At 48.4% G+C, this 14,442-nt stretch overlaps 1 protein-coding gene across 2 annotated transcripts in view; it reads left to right on the top strand.

Annotated features, from left to right (window-relative positions):
- Positions 1 to 13,804, top strand: part of GRM3 (glutamate metabotropic receptor 3) — a gene marked incomplete at both ends in the record, with an annotated part of 56,279 nt that extends 42,475 nt beyond the window's left edge. For both annotated transcript variants that reach the window (XM_082012422.1, XM_082012421.1), the window contains 2 exons: positions 3,607 to 3,781; positions 13,731 to 13,804. In XM_082012422.1, the coding sequence (XP_081868548.1) occupies positions 3,607 to 3,781; positions 13,731 to 13,804 (249 nt within the window). The remainder of the gene's footprint in view (positions 1 to 3,606; positions 3,782 to 13,730) is intronic.
- Between the last annotated feature and the right edge of the window lie 638 nt (positions 13,805 to 14,442).

Genomic DNA, 14,442 nt, shown 5'->3' with positions numbered 1-14,442 from the left:
CATCAGCTTGCCAATGAGGATGTTGTAGGAGACAGTGTTAAAAGTCTTACTAAAGACAAAAGGAATAATATCAACTACTCTCTCATCATCCACCAAGCCAGTCATTTCACTGTAGAAGTCTATCAGGTTGGTTAAGTATAATTTCCCCTGTGTAAATCCATACTATTACCAGTTATTGCTCACCCATGCAAGCCTCCTGCCACATTTATTTGATTTCCTGACCATTGGGATGGGCCATTCTTAAACTTGAATGAGGCAATTCTTGAAAAACAGCCAGGCGTCCTGGACCCCTCTTCTCTCCAGGGCCTTATCCCCTGGTATTCTTCCAAGATGCCTGAACAGGTCAGCCTGCTCTGCAGGGTGGCAATCCTACTTTTTGCCTTGCTTCCTCCCCTTAGGATCCTGAATTCCACCATTTGCTGGTTGCAGCAGCCAAAGCTTTCCCTGCTTGTCACATTCTTTACAAGTTCTTGCTTGTTCGTAAGTATGAGGTCATGCGGAGCGTCTTCCTTCATCAGTTCCTCAGTCACCTGTTTTAGGAAGTTGATCTCAGCGTGCTCCAAAAGCCTCCTGCATTGCTTCTGCCCTGCTGTGTTTTCCCTCCAGTGGGTATCAGGGTGTTTGAGCTGCCCCAGGAAGACCCGGGCCTGCAAACGTGAAACTTCTTCCAGATGTCTGAAAAATGCCTCTTCTACTTCTTCCTGATTATGTGGTCTATAGCAGACAACCACCACAATATTGTCCACTTTGGTCTGCCCACTAATCCTGGCCCACAGTCTATCAGCTGCCTCAAGACTCATTGCCGGGCAGAGTTCCGGTCATGCCCGCTGCGCTCTCACACGGAGCGCGACCCCGTCTCCTTGCCCTGCTGCCAGGCTACCGACCCGCACTGTGACCGCAGAGCTGGCAGCAGAGCAGGAGCCATCTGCCCGCTGCCGCAAGTCACAGGCTTCCAGCCTTCATCGTCATGGGAGCCTCCATTTCCCAGCTCAACAAACACGGGCTGCCTAGTTCTTCCTAGTACAGGCCAGGCTCTTGCACTTTTTTCAGGCTCAATCCACCTTTTTCTCATCATGCCTGGTGCTGCAAACTGTGCTGACCTCCTCCCGTAGCTCCTCAACTTCGCAACAGAAATCCTCCACATCTCCTGCACAAAAGGAGAACAACTCCCCCAGCCTCCATGAGATGCCTCGGGCATCCCTGCAACCCCAAGGCTGCGTCCTCCCTCGGGAGCTCAGTCTGGGTCAATCCTGATATGTCAGGGACAGTTGTCCCCGTGGGCACTGGGGACTGTGCCCTGTGGCATCCCCCTTGTCCTGTACACAAACACAGCCTTCAGCGACGTTTCTAGCCCTCTTCTGTGCACCTTTCTGCACACTGCTGAACCTGTTAGCTGCCCAGCACCTACAGCCAGGCCTTCCCAGCACCTGCAACAAGAGTGCCCAACCTTACCTAACGAACAGGCAGCTCAGACAAAAGCTCCAAGCTGGTCAAGGACAGCTGGCAGAGCTCCTTCGGAGCTGATGGAGGTTGCTAGAAGTCACAGCCTCCTGCAGCAGTCCTCTCCCAATGACATTCCTTGAAGTGTTCCCAGAAGTCCTCCAATGATCCCAGAAATTGTTCCCAGAAGGTCTAAAAGATCCCAAAGCAGAGGCCAGGAACTGCTCTAAAAACTCCTGTGTTTGGTGGCTGACCCTGTTAACTGCACTGTCAAAAATTTAGAGAACTGCTGGAAAAGGTAGATTTCTCTGATGTCATTGATTTTCATGCAGAGATTTACACTGATTTCAGGATCAAAGATACTATCAAACCTGATATGATTAAATAAGCAGTCATAACGTAAATTCACAACAGCCCCAATATCTAGCACAATTAAGGGAATTCTGAGCCTGATCACCTTAGACATTAAGAAATAGATTAAGAAATAGATTAAGAAATGCAGCAATAACACAGGAAGGGAAAAGTCTGAGTGTTAAACTGGTGATAACAAAATCAGATGTCAAAAGTTCCTACTGTTTAGACAGTTTCTCCTTGCATTTTCTTAGGGGTAATTCTGGCTCCAGGAGCTTGCCCCCCTGCCACTTGTTCCTGCCTGGTCTAGCGGGATTGCCTCCGTTCTGCCAGCACACCAGTGTCTGTGAGGCTGGGTCACACATCGAACTACTGAAGTGACCTGGGTTAAAAGGAACCCTGTGGGATGAGGCTATTTTTAACCCAAATCTGACTGAGTGTATAATTGTGTCGGCACAGCTGAGCTGCTCCGGGAGGCACAAACCCTGGCCGAGCCGGCTGGCGGGGAGGGCACTGTTAGTGAAGAGAACTTACCTTGAAACTATTACCTTCATCTATTCTTGTTTTATATGAAAACTCCCAGTCCTGCTTTACCAGTTCAGGACCCACCCAGAACTGACTGCAGAGCCCCGTGGCCAAAATGCCGAGAAGGGAAGGGGAAAGTGCAGCTGGAAACCCTAATGTGTCCCTTTCTCATGCTGCCTCTGTGAGGGTCTTCCGTGTTCGCTCACCCTGTGACAGCTGAGCACCTTTTCATGGTGCTTGCCACATCTGCCTTGGGTAAAGAGTGATTATTATATGATCACATTAATTACGCTCACTGCTGACAAAGCACTTGGTGTTCTGTATATATATAAAGCAACAAAATCCATTCTCTACTCTATTTTTCATTTTGCACCAATTATTTCTGACAAGGAGGTATGAGAAGCATTCCCACAGAAGAAGGTTAATCTCCAAGGACAAGAGTGTAACTAAGGAAAAACAAGCCCTGGATGTATAATCGTTCAAATTAAGCAGTAGAGTTTAAAACAGTTTAATTCAACATCTTAATTAAGGAATCTCCTTGAAAAAAAAGAACATAAACTGAAAATGTGGCAGTAAACTGGCATCTAGTTATACCATTGAACAAAAAGGAAGCAAGACAAGACAGTGCCAGCAAAGTTACACTAACAAATGCCTCAAGGCAACTACTCTAAAATCTTGCAGCCTTACACACAATTCATTTCTGAGCCCAAAACCTGTATCTCAAAGCCAGGGCTCTTTTCAGTCTGACAAGTATCACCAGCTCTTATATTTACTCCAAATCACACCTATATTCCTGCAAGGGTTTGTCCCAATTCTTTAATTAGAATTGAGGCTGGAGACTAAACTGGTTTTCAAATGGGTGCTTTGCATGAGGCATCTAACATAAACCCATATAATGTGCCGTATGTGCAAGCTGGTCCAGTGCAGCCAGCTTTGCTCAGATACTGCGTGACAGGAATTACAGAGGATTTCCTGATCGATTTAGAAACCAAGGACATGAGAGATGAGAGAAAGAAAGCAGAATTACCCTTTCTGTACTACACTGATGGAGGACATGCTCAGCCAGTCTCCCCCTGATGTGCAGAGGCACGGGGCACCGTCAGCCCCACGCACCTCACTCCTGCTCGTAGCGTTGTGGCAGATAAGGATGCGAGAGATGTTCAAGCCCTCCTGTACCAGTGCAAACCCCCAGGACTGTGGTTCCTGCTGTTGTATGATAATGCTTCTAATAGTCTGTGTTTCAGAGCTTTCCGCACTGAAACACAGCGCTTTGCGCCCACTCTCTCCTAGGTGCAAACCACCACCATGTGCATCTCCGTGAGTCTGAGCGGCTTCGTTGTGTTGGGCTGCTTGTTCGCGCCCAAGGTGCACATCATCCTCTTCCAGCCCCAGAAGAACGTGGTCACTCACAGGCTCCATCTCAACAGGTTCAGTGTCAGTGGGACCGGGACCACTTATTCCCAGTGTAAGTAACAAAACTGACACTTTTTCATAAGGGTGTGGGGGTGCGGTGACTTTGGGTGAAGAGAAAAGTGGTCTTTTACCAGCAACAAGAAGACCTTTATAGGCTGGGCTGTGTACCCTGTGGAAGTACATTTGAGTCTGGCAAGAAAAACGCATCCCCCTCCCACGGGAATCAGCGCAGTGCCTGCTCTGAAGCCCACTGAAGTCGGCAGAAAGCCTGCAGCAGGCTCTGACTCCAGCCCGCTGCCCAACGCAAGTAGAGCTGTCGCTCGCTGCCGCTCTCGCAGCAGCGACGGGACCAGGTTGCCCTGGAGTATTCCCGTCCAAAGGGACGCCCACAGGGCCTGGGCCCCAGTTGCAGCGTGCTCTCGGTGGCTCTTGTCGCCTGCGTTACAAGAAGGCTCCAAGCCTGCAGCAGGTGCAGACAAGGGATGCCATAAGCTGCATCTGCAAGTGCCGCAGCCCAGAGGAGCAATCGGTGCTCCGTTGCAAGGACAGCTCATCGCTCTGCCTCCCTCCTTTCCTTCATCTTCAGTCACAGAATCACAGAATCACTAGGTTGGAAAGGACCTTTAAGATCATCAAGTCCAACCATTAATCCAGAACCACCATGTCCCCTAAACCATGTCCTGAAGCGCCACATCCACACGTTTTTTGAACACTTCCAGGGATGGCGACTCCACCACCTCCCTGGGCAGCCTGTTCCCATGCCTGACCACCCTCTCAGTGAAGAAATTTTTCCTAATATCCAATCTAAACCACCCCTGGCGCAACTTGAGGCCATTTCCTCTTGTCCTATCACTAGTTACTTGGGAGAAGAGACCAACACCCTCGTCACCACAACCCCCTTTCAGGTAGTTGTAGAGAGCGATAAGGTCTCCCCTCAGCCTCCTCTTCTCCAGACTAAACAACCCCAGTTCCCTCAGCCGCTCCTCAGAAGACTTGTGCTCCAGACCCCTCACCAGCTTCGTTGCCCTTCTCTGGACACGCTCCAGCACCTCAACATCCTTCTTGTAGTGAGGGGCCCAAAACTGAACACAGGATTCAAGGTGCGGCCTCACCAGTGCCGAGTACAGGGGCACAATCACTTCCCTACTCCTGCTGGCCACACTATTCCTGATACAGGCCAGGACGCTGTTGGCCTTCTTGGCCACCTGGGCACACTGCCGGCTCATATTCAGCCGGCTGTCAACCAGCACCCCCAGGTCCCTTTCCGCCGGGCTGCTCTCCAGCCACTCCTCCCCAAGCCTGTAGCGTTGCATGGGGTTGTTGTGGCCAAAGTGCAGGACCCGGCACTTGGCCTTATTAAACCTCATACAGTTGGCCTCTGCCCATCGATCCAGCCTGTCCAGATCCCTCTGCAGAGCCCTCCTACCCTCCAGCAGATCAACACTCCCACCCAACTTGGTGTCATCTGCAAACTTACTGAGGGAGCACTCAATTCCCTCATCCAGATCATCTATAAAGATATTGAACAAGACTGGTCCCAGAACCGAGCCCTGGGGAACACCACTCGTGACCGGCCGCCAGCCGGATTTAACGCCGTTCACCACAACTCTCTGGGCTCGGCCATCCAGCCAGTTCCTCACCCAGCGAAGAGTAAACCCGTCTAAGCCACGAGCCGCCAGTTTCTCCAGGAGAATGCTGTGGGAGACGCTGTCAAAGGCTTTACTAAAGTCCAGGTAGACAACGTCCACTGCCTTTCCCTCATCCACTAGGCGGGTCACCTGGTCATAGAAGGAGATCAGGTTGGTCAAGCAGGACCTGCCTTTCATGAACCCATGCTGGCTGGGCCTGATCCTTTGGCTGTCCTGCAGATGCCCTGTGAGCACTCTCAAGACCAACCGCTCCATAATCTTCCCTGGAACAGAGGTCAGGCTGACAGGCCTGTAGTTCCCAGGATCCTCCTTCCGGCCTTTCTTATAGACGGGCGTCACATTGGCAAGCCTCCAGTCTTCTGGGACCTCTCCTGTTAACCAGGACTGCTGATAAACGATGGAGAGTGGCTTGGCAAGCTCCTCCGCCAGCTCTCTCAGTACTCTCGGGTGGATCCCATCAGGCCCCATAGACTTGTGGGTGTCCAGGTGGTTTAGCATGTCCTTGACTGCTTCCTCCTGGATTATGAGGAGTACATTGTGCTCTCCATCCCCATCTTCCAGCTCAGGGGGCTGAATATCCTGTGGATACCTGGAGTGGCTGTTAAAGACTGAGGCGAAGAAGGCATTAAGTACCTCAGCCTTGTCCTCGTCCTTGGAGACAATGTTCCCCGCCATATCCAGTAAGGGATGGAGATTCTCCTTGCCTCTCTTTTTGTTGTTAATATATTTGTAAAAACATTTTTTATTATCCTTTACGACTGTGGCCAGACTGAGCTCTAGCTGGGCTTTTGCCTTTCTAATTTTGTCCCTGCTTGACCTAACGAGATCCTTGTACTCTTCATGAGTTGCCTGCCCCTTCTTCCAGAGGTGATAAACTCTCCTCTTTTCCCTGAGTCCCAGCAAAATCTCCCTGTTCAGCCAGGCCGGTCGCCTTCCCCGCCAGCTCTTCTTTCGGCACATGGGGACCGCCTGCTCCTGTGCCTTTAAGATTTCCTTCTTGAAGACTGTCCAGCCTTCCTGGAACCCTTTGTCCTTCAGGACTGTCTCCCAAGGGACTCTCTCAATCAGTGACCTGAACAGGCCAAAGTCTGCCCTCCACAAGTCCATGATAGCAGTTTTGCTGAGTCCTCTCCTTACTTCACTCACAACCAAGAATTCTATCATATCGTGGTCGCTAAGCCCAAGACGGCCTCCGACCACCACATCTCTCACCAGTCCTTCTCTCTTTGTAAACAGCAGGTCCAGCAAGGCACCTCCCCTGGTGGGCTCACTCACCAGCTGTGTCAGGAAGTTATCCTCCACACACTCCAGGAACCTCCTAGACTGTTTCCTCTCTGCCGTGTTATACTTCCAGCAGATGTCCGGTAGGTTGAAGTCCCCCACAAGAACAAGGGACAGCGAATGTGAGACCTCTGCCAGTCGCTTATAGAATGTCTCATCCATCTCTTCATCCTGGTTGGGTGGCCTGTAACAGACTCCCAGCAGGATGTCTGCCTCATTGGCCTTCCCCCTCATCCTTACCCACAAGCACTCCACTTGGTCTTCACAATCTTCGATTTCTATGCAATCAAAACACTCCCTAACATACAGAGCCACCCCACTGCCTCTCCTTCCCTGCCTATCCCTTCGGAAGAGCTTATAGCCATCCATTGCAGCACTCCAGTCATGAGAAGCATCCCACCATGTTTCTGTGATGGCAACTACGTCATAGCTGTCCCGCTGCACAATGGCTTCCAGCTCCTCCTGTTTGGTGCCCATGCTGCGTGCATTGGTGTAGATGCACCTGAGCTGGGCTATAGATTTCAACTCTGGCACGTTGAACCTACCCCTAGGTTCAACTCTAGTGAGCCCGGTTTTAGCCCCTCCCCCCTCCAAATCTAGTTTAAAGCCCTCTCAATGAGGCCTGCCAGCTCATGAGCAAGAATCCTTTTGCCCCTCGGCGTCAGTTGCACTCCATGATTTGCGAGGAGACCTGGTGCCGTGTAAACCGCCCCGTGGTCAAAGAACCCAAAATTCTGACGACGGCACCAGCCCCTGAGCCATGTGTTGATCAGGTGTGCTTTCCTGTTCCTTTCAGCGTTCTTCCCCGTCACTGAAGGGATTGACGAAAACACTACCTGTGCTCCCGCTCCATTGACCAGTCGCCCCAGTGCTCTCAAGTCCTTTTTGACTGCCTTCGGGCTTCTTAGCGTAACCTCATCGTTGCCAACCTGCATGACCAACAGCGGGCAGTAATCAGTGGGCCGAACCAGACCAGGGAGTCTCCTGGTGACGTCTCTCACCCAGGCCCCAGGGAGGCAGCAGACTCCCCTGTGAGTTGGGTCTGGTCGACATATTGGGCCCTCTGTACCCCTTAGGAGGGAGTCACCTACAACAATCACCCTCCTCTTTTTCTTAACTAAGGACGTCTTGATGCATGGGGCTCGTTGACTCACCCTAGGCACCCCCTCGGATGGACCTTCGTCAGGGTCCTCATGTTCCTGTCCCTCATGTTCCAGAGCCCCATACCTGTTGTGTAAGGGCAGCTGGGACGGTGAGGGAGGCCGGGAGGGAATTCGCCGACCTCTCCGAGGAGGGACCTGCTTCCATTTCCCCTCATCTCTTAGGTCCTCTCCTTCTGCCCGGCAGCAAGAGGACAGGGGATCTCCTGCTGCTTGTGGAGCCTCCACCAGCTGCCCCTGCCTCAGGGCCGCCAGGGAGTGGCTCCACCAATCTATCTCCCTCTCACACTCCCTAATGCTCCTCAGCCTCTCCACTTCCTCTTTCAGCTCTGCCACCAGGCTGAGCAGGTCGCTGACCTGGTCGCACCGCACGCAGGTAGCGTCCCCATCGGTCTCTGGGACAACCGACAGGCTCAGGCACCGCCTGCAGCCGGATACTTGGACAGCCGCGTGCCTGAGCGGGAGCTCCGTCTGTGTCGCCACAGTCTTTCTGGCCCCGGTTTTCAGCCGAGTGGCGACCATGGCTGCGCCTCCTCTGGGAGGCCGATGGCCACTTGTACTGTACCCCGCCCGCACGCCTTCCCTGCACGCCCTGCCCGCGCGAACTGCCGCGCAAACTGACGCGCTACGCCCTCCTGACGTGCCACGCCCTGTTCGCCGCGCTGCGGGTCGCTCGCGCTCCCGGGGGCGGCTCTTGTAGCCGAGGGGTTTTGGCCGCCGCCGCCCTGGGCCCCGCCCGCGCTGAGTCAGAGCTGCCGCTCGTTAGGAGCCCGCTCCGCCGGCCGGGGGTCGGGGGGGGAAGCTGGGGCACTCTCTCGCTCCCTGTGCTGCCGCCTTCGCGGTTTGGCCGCGTCGGGAAGGCTCCCCCGGCGCGATCCTTCGCTCCGTAGCCCTTCGCCTCGGTGGCTTCGAAGTCTCTTCATCCCAAGCAGATTCACATCTGTGATTTTGATTTCAGGCTGTTGCTCTTCTTCGGGGTAAATTGCTTAGAGATGTTTTTTAATTAAAAAAAAAAATAGGTCACCTGTATCATGTTTCTTTTATTTCCTGATCAGACTTAACTAGTCAAGGAGGGGAGCACACAGCACCTCGTTCACAGAGCTCTGCAGACAGCATGTCTAACCTGGAAAGCTAATTGAAAAAACACGCTACAACTAGAAAGAGGCAAGGAATAAAAAACAGAGGACAGGAGGGACACAGAGCAAGGCTTGCCAGCAAGTTCACACCAACCTAGTTTCAGGGTTTTGAGTATCACCTGAATTTCAAAATTGGCTAGAAACCTTTAGCACTTCAGATTTCAGACAGGACGTGGAAGGAACTCGGGACCCTGGTGTGTATCACATTGGCAGGGATTAGGAGGTAAAGGGGTCCCAGACATCTCTGGCTGTCCCACTCCAAACCACCGTGTGTCATGAATGCCCAGGATCCCTTGACAAAAGAGCAGCCATGTGGCTCTACACATCCCCCATCCCATCAGTCAGGACTGCATCCAGCCCTGACACCAGAAAGCACAATCTCCTTGTTGTTTTGGGAAACAAACTAAGAGAGAAGAGAGGGCCCAAAGTGCTGAGCACTACCTGAAGGGCTGGATTTGCAAGACCAATGGATTCTCAATAACCAGTAGACGTTTGGTCCCTTGATGAAATGGTAAGTCCATGACAGCCCTTATGAATCTTGTATAAGTGGTCTTCCCAAGTTTTTTAATTCTCTCATACTGCGTAATAAGCTTAGTCAGAAACCATTTTGATTCATGGGTACTTTTGTACAGGATTGCATTTTAGAATTTGATATTTTTATTATATTGCTTGAATAATACATGTGTGTGCACAACACGCATGCAACTGAAAGACATTCTCAGTGCACATCTTTACATTAAAAGCCTACTTCATCAGGTTTGTGAATAGCTTTAAGACATTAAGGAAAGCATAGCAATCGAGACTTACAACCTCTTGATACTTCATTGTTTAGAAAAGGGTGGCAGTCATTTACTTTTCCTGCTTACACCTAGCTGAATAAGGGCTGCTCATCTCTGTTAGTCTTTTCAGACCATGGCAAGACATGGACCTAGAAGTAGAACTAAAAGGTCCATCATATACAATGGAAAAAGCCCTATAGTTTCCATCTAGGACAATTATTTGGGAAAATAACACTGAGAATTCACTGTCTAGCACAGCGCCAACATTTTTAAGAAGGAAAATTTTCCCTTACTCCCTTCCATTTATTTGTGGATGATTTTAAATAAATTTTCTTTTTTTTTTAACTGTCTAGTCATTTATAAATCTCCAAAAAGGTTGTCATCCAAATTGATTCTAATCCATGTCTAAAATATTCCTCTCATCAGTCCTGGCACTGTCAGCTTATTTTTATTTTGGTCTTGATAGTTTTTCATCAGTCAGAAACTGCTTAATATGAGACTGATCAAAATTATCTCCAAGGATTCTAGTAACAGCAACATCCAAGAAGCCAGTTCTTGTTCATTATCAGAGCTTTAGAGGACAGGAGTACCCAAGTTGCTCAAATGGGCAGTGTGTTTCCTACCTCCATAGATTCCCACCTCCATTGCATCCCAGGGCTGCCACCATCACCTCATCAGTAATTAATGCCATGAGCATAGTGGGTCATGCACAGCAGGAGACTCACAGCCAGTTTTTAACACAGTTCCTTCAACCATGAAAACTGGCCAAACCCTATGAGAAAAGGTAAGTGACACTCATAATGATCTTGGGCAGGGCTAAGCGTTAGCGTATCGCAATTACATCCCTAAACGGAGCTGTGGAGGGAGGGCCCGAGTCAATGGTCAACCACATAAGCTGCAGTGCGGTAGCGGTCATGAGAGCTAAACCGAGCGCCTCATGTAGCCGTCCGAATACAGCTCCTCGTCTGTGCTCCTTGCTCTGCAGAAAGCTGGTAGAGGGGAGGACCTGACTGCTAAGAGAGGAAACTTGCTTTAGAGCCACCAAGCTTTGATCATTTTGACAGCTGAAGTCTGGACTATAAAATATTCAAGCCGAGGAGAGGCGGGATATATGTGTGCTTAGGTATATGACATGTTTTGAAACATATACATCCATACACATTTATGTGCATCTGAAAACTCACCTTTGGCAGAGCGCTGCATAAGCTCTGCTTCCCCGCAGTGCTTCCCCCATGGGGACGTTCCCCAGTTTTCCTGTGGCCTGTTTCGCGGGCTTGGCAGAGGTACCCCCATAAGGCAGGGGATTAGCACTCATAAAACTTCCCAGAGAGCTCAGCTGATTTAAGCACCTGCATGCTTCAGGCTGAGCTTTTACACCCAGAAGGTGTCATTCATCCAAGTTAAGTCCCCAGGAGAGCAGCACACAGATTTGAGCTCCTCCAGGCATCCTCCACAGGGGTCAGAAAAAGAATTGAAGCTACTCTTTATAGCGAGAATGCTAAATTTTCTCTCTCAGATTTTATTTTCCCAGACCTTGCCCCAAACTAGCCCTGATATATGGCTTTTACACACGATTAGCTCGCAGTCGTCCAGCTGTGAGCACGAGCAGAGGAAGCATCACACAGGCAGCAAGTTTGAATCTGCCTGTTCCCGATACGCAGGTACGCTGCAAGGTGCCCACAGCAGCGCTGGGCTCTTGCATTCTCCCTCTGGTTCTTTGCCTTTGGATTATCTAAGCACAATGAGGGGCTGCCAGGAAAGACGAGATCAAAAGCATGCACTGCAGCCAAATGAAGACTTCTGGCCATGTCACACATTTTTCCTTGGCCTCAACGCAAGGCAAAATGGAGGTGAAGTGTCTCCAGCAGGTCCAGCTCTATTTCATGAGCCCCTTTAGCTGCTGTTGTAAGATGAGGTGGAAAACTCAGAACCCTGCAGGGCCAGCAATTAACATTGCCGAGGTCTGTGAGGAAAAGCAGGGTACTCCCAAAGTGTGAACACTTTACTCCACCCAAAAGAGTTAATAACTGCCTCCCACCACTACCAGAGAGGAATGTGCTGTGCAGGACGCCTGGGAACTCAAAAATCAAGGCCACCCATTTCTCACCTACCACCATAGTTGTCCGTCCAGCTTCGACATCCTCCTCACCCAGTTACTGTAGTATTTGAGCTATTCACATGTTGGACTTAAGAAAAACCCTGAAGGTAAAAAATTCTGGGTGTGTGACTGATGTTCACAGAAATGAAATGCTTTTGCCTGTAGTTCTGCCCTGCGGCAGAACGGGGATTTGAATCAGATTTCCTAAGCAGTACTGATTTTTCTATTTGCCAACAATAAGTAGAAATGAAAATAACAATAATGAAAATTTCAGGTCAATGTGTTGCCGTATTATACCCAGTTAAAAACTGAATACAAAACCTGATGGTTCATTTGCACAAAATCATACACATGATGCCATGTGTCTTTTTACTTGGAGATGACTGTTTTCATATATGTGGCTTACAACACATCCAAGTTGTGAGACGTCAAACTCCATCTACCTAATTCAGAGCAGGGGCTCATTCTTGGATCTCCTGTTTATCAGGAATATATCCTTCCTTCTGAGTAGTAGGTTAGCCTCTAAATTTCTCTTGTTAAAGCAGTTTTTTTCCATTTATATTTATTCAGTCAATGAAAGAATTCGAAATAGTAGCTGATTTGAAGAAAGAATGATCTGTTCTGAAAATGATGTGAGCATCTTTAAAAAAACAGTCTGCAACTGAGAGTGTGGCCAACACGAGTTTTGGAAGACTGAGCATGCCCTTGTCAGCTGCATAAATTGCTTTTTACACTGGATGATTGAATTTACCAAGTCATGACTTGCTGTGCGTTTTCTTTGATGAAGGCATCACATTTCTCTGGGTCACTGTTATCATTAACCTAATGTATCTTTCAAAAAACAGCTTTATGGTGCCTTAAGCAGAGATGTCACAGAGTATCTGAAAACACATTCCTGATGCCCACTGGATAATTTTAACAAAGATGGACAAACAAACTTGCTTTAAAATTAAAATTTACAAGGTTTTAGCAGAATGGTAATATATCCTATGGTCAATATACAAATACATTTAGAAACAGATTCTGATACTCAGATTTAATTGTCATATCACTGAAGCAATGAAAACCTGTTGTATAAAATATTAGGCAATGTAGACAAGGGTATTGGAACTTGACCCTTGACTCTGGATGCATATTGAATCCTGATCCAGAGCTCCTAGAAACGAAGGGTATTATGGCCAGAAAATATTCTGGGATTAGGTGAGAAATAATCTTGCTTTCAAATTCAGTTATTCAAAAATATCTTCACTCCATCAAACATGTACGTAGGATTCTTTTTTTTTTTTTTTTTATTAAAAATAGATCAGCACACATTCCTAATATGCAGAGGTGGATTCTCTCCTGGATTTAAAAATGCATATATTTTACTTCAGGAATGTCCATTCCAATTATGCAAAAGCTCAAAGGATCAGACCTTAGCATTTCTTGCCAATAAAATATGAAAAATACAAAGGTTCATTTTTTTATCCTACAGGGATAGCTGTAGGATAAAGCACCACTCTGGCTATATTAATTCACACTACCATGCAAAGTGCTATAAAGTGAGACCTAGTGGCCCAGAATCATCAAAAAAATTTCATGTATTTTATTCAGAAACTTCTCAGAGAAGCTTAGTGACCCTAAGCACTCTCAAAGGTCAGCAAAGAGAAATCAGGTTCCTCCACAAGGTGCTTCAGCCGCAGATCGGAGTTGTCTTGTAGAGGTGCAAGCAGCACCTCCATCAGCTCCGCTGCTGACACAGCCACAGACAGTGACTTTGCATGGAGCATCTTGGTTAAATTGGGTGACATGGTCCAGATCAACCCAATGGTCTCGCAGTTCAGATGGTTTTAATCCTGCGTGTTGTCATTTTTTGCCACCCTGAAGTCAGTTGATTTTCCCCTCTCTTTCTCTTTCAGCATCTGCTAGTATGTACGTACCGACTGTCTGCAATGGAAGGGAAGTTCTGGACTCCACCACTTCATCTCTGTGATTGTGACTTGCAGTTCAGTTCTTGAGTTTTTAGACTGTTAGGCAAAATTTTGCACATGTTGTGCACTCCGAAAAACACCCGAAAACAAAAGAAATCAAAACACAACTAGTACCTTTTTTTTAGAAACAGTGTAATAAATTATTTTTGAGGATTGTACAGTATATAGTGATGTTCTGGAACTTTTTAGACTGATTTTAGCCTTTCTGTTAATGGTTGTAAGGGACATGTAAATAACCATGGTTCACAATGTGCATAGTCTGCAGTAAGGGAGTGATTTGTTGCAAGCACAGTTGCAATGTTAGGTGACTTCTTTCCTACGAAATTTTTTTGTAGCTCCTTGTTGTAATTAACTTAGACTGCGTTTCTATGTTGTATATTACAGTTACCTTACGTGTAACAGATTGGTTTTCTCAGCACAAAACAGCAGTATTAATGTAAAGGCACCAATAATAAAAAGATAAAAGTTTTTCAGCATGGTTTGATTTTTGTTTCTTCCTCCCTGTGGTGATGCATTTTCTCCCCCCCTCTCCTTGCCTTGCACCTGGGCTGCTGTACAACCTGAGAAATTCAGTTGTCTGGCAAGCCGACACATTACATTTCCCTAGACACCAGAACAGGTAAAAAGGATAAAAAGTCTC

Source organism: Phaethon aethereus (genome assembly GCF_964289735.1).
Source record: "Phaethon aethereus genome assembly, chromosome: 1".
Classification (NCBI taxonomy): Eukaryota; Metazoa; Chordata; class Aves; order Phaethontiformes; family Phaethontidae; genus Phaethon; species Phaethon aethereus.
This window is presented reverse-complemented; position numbering and strand designations above follow the sequence as displayed.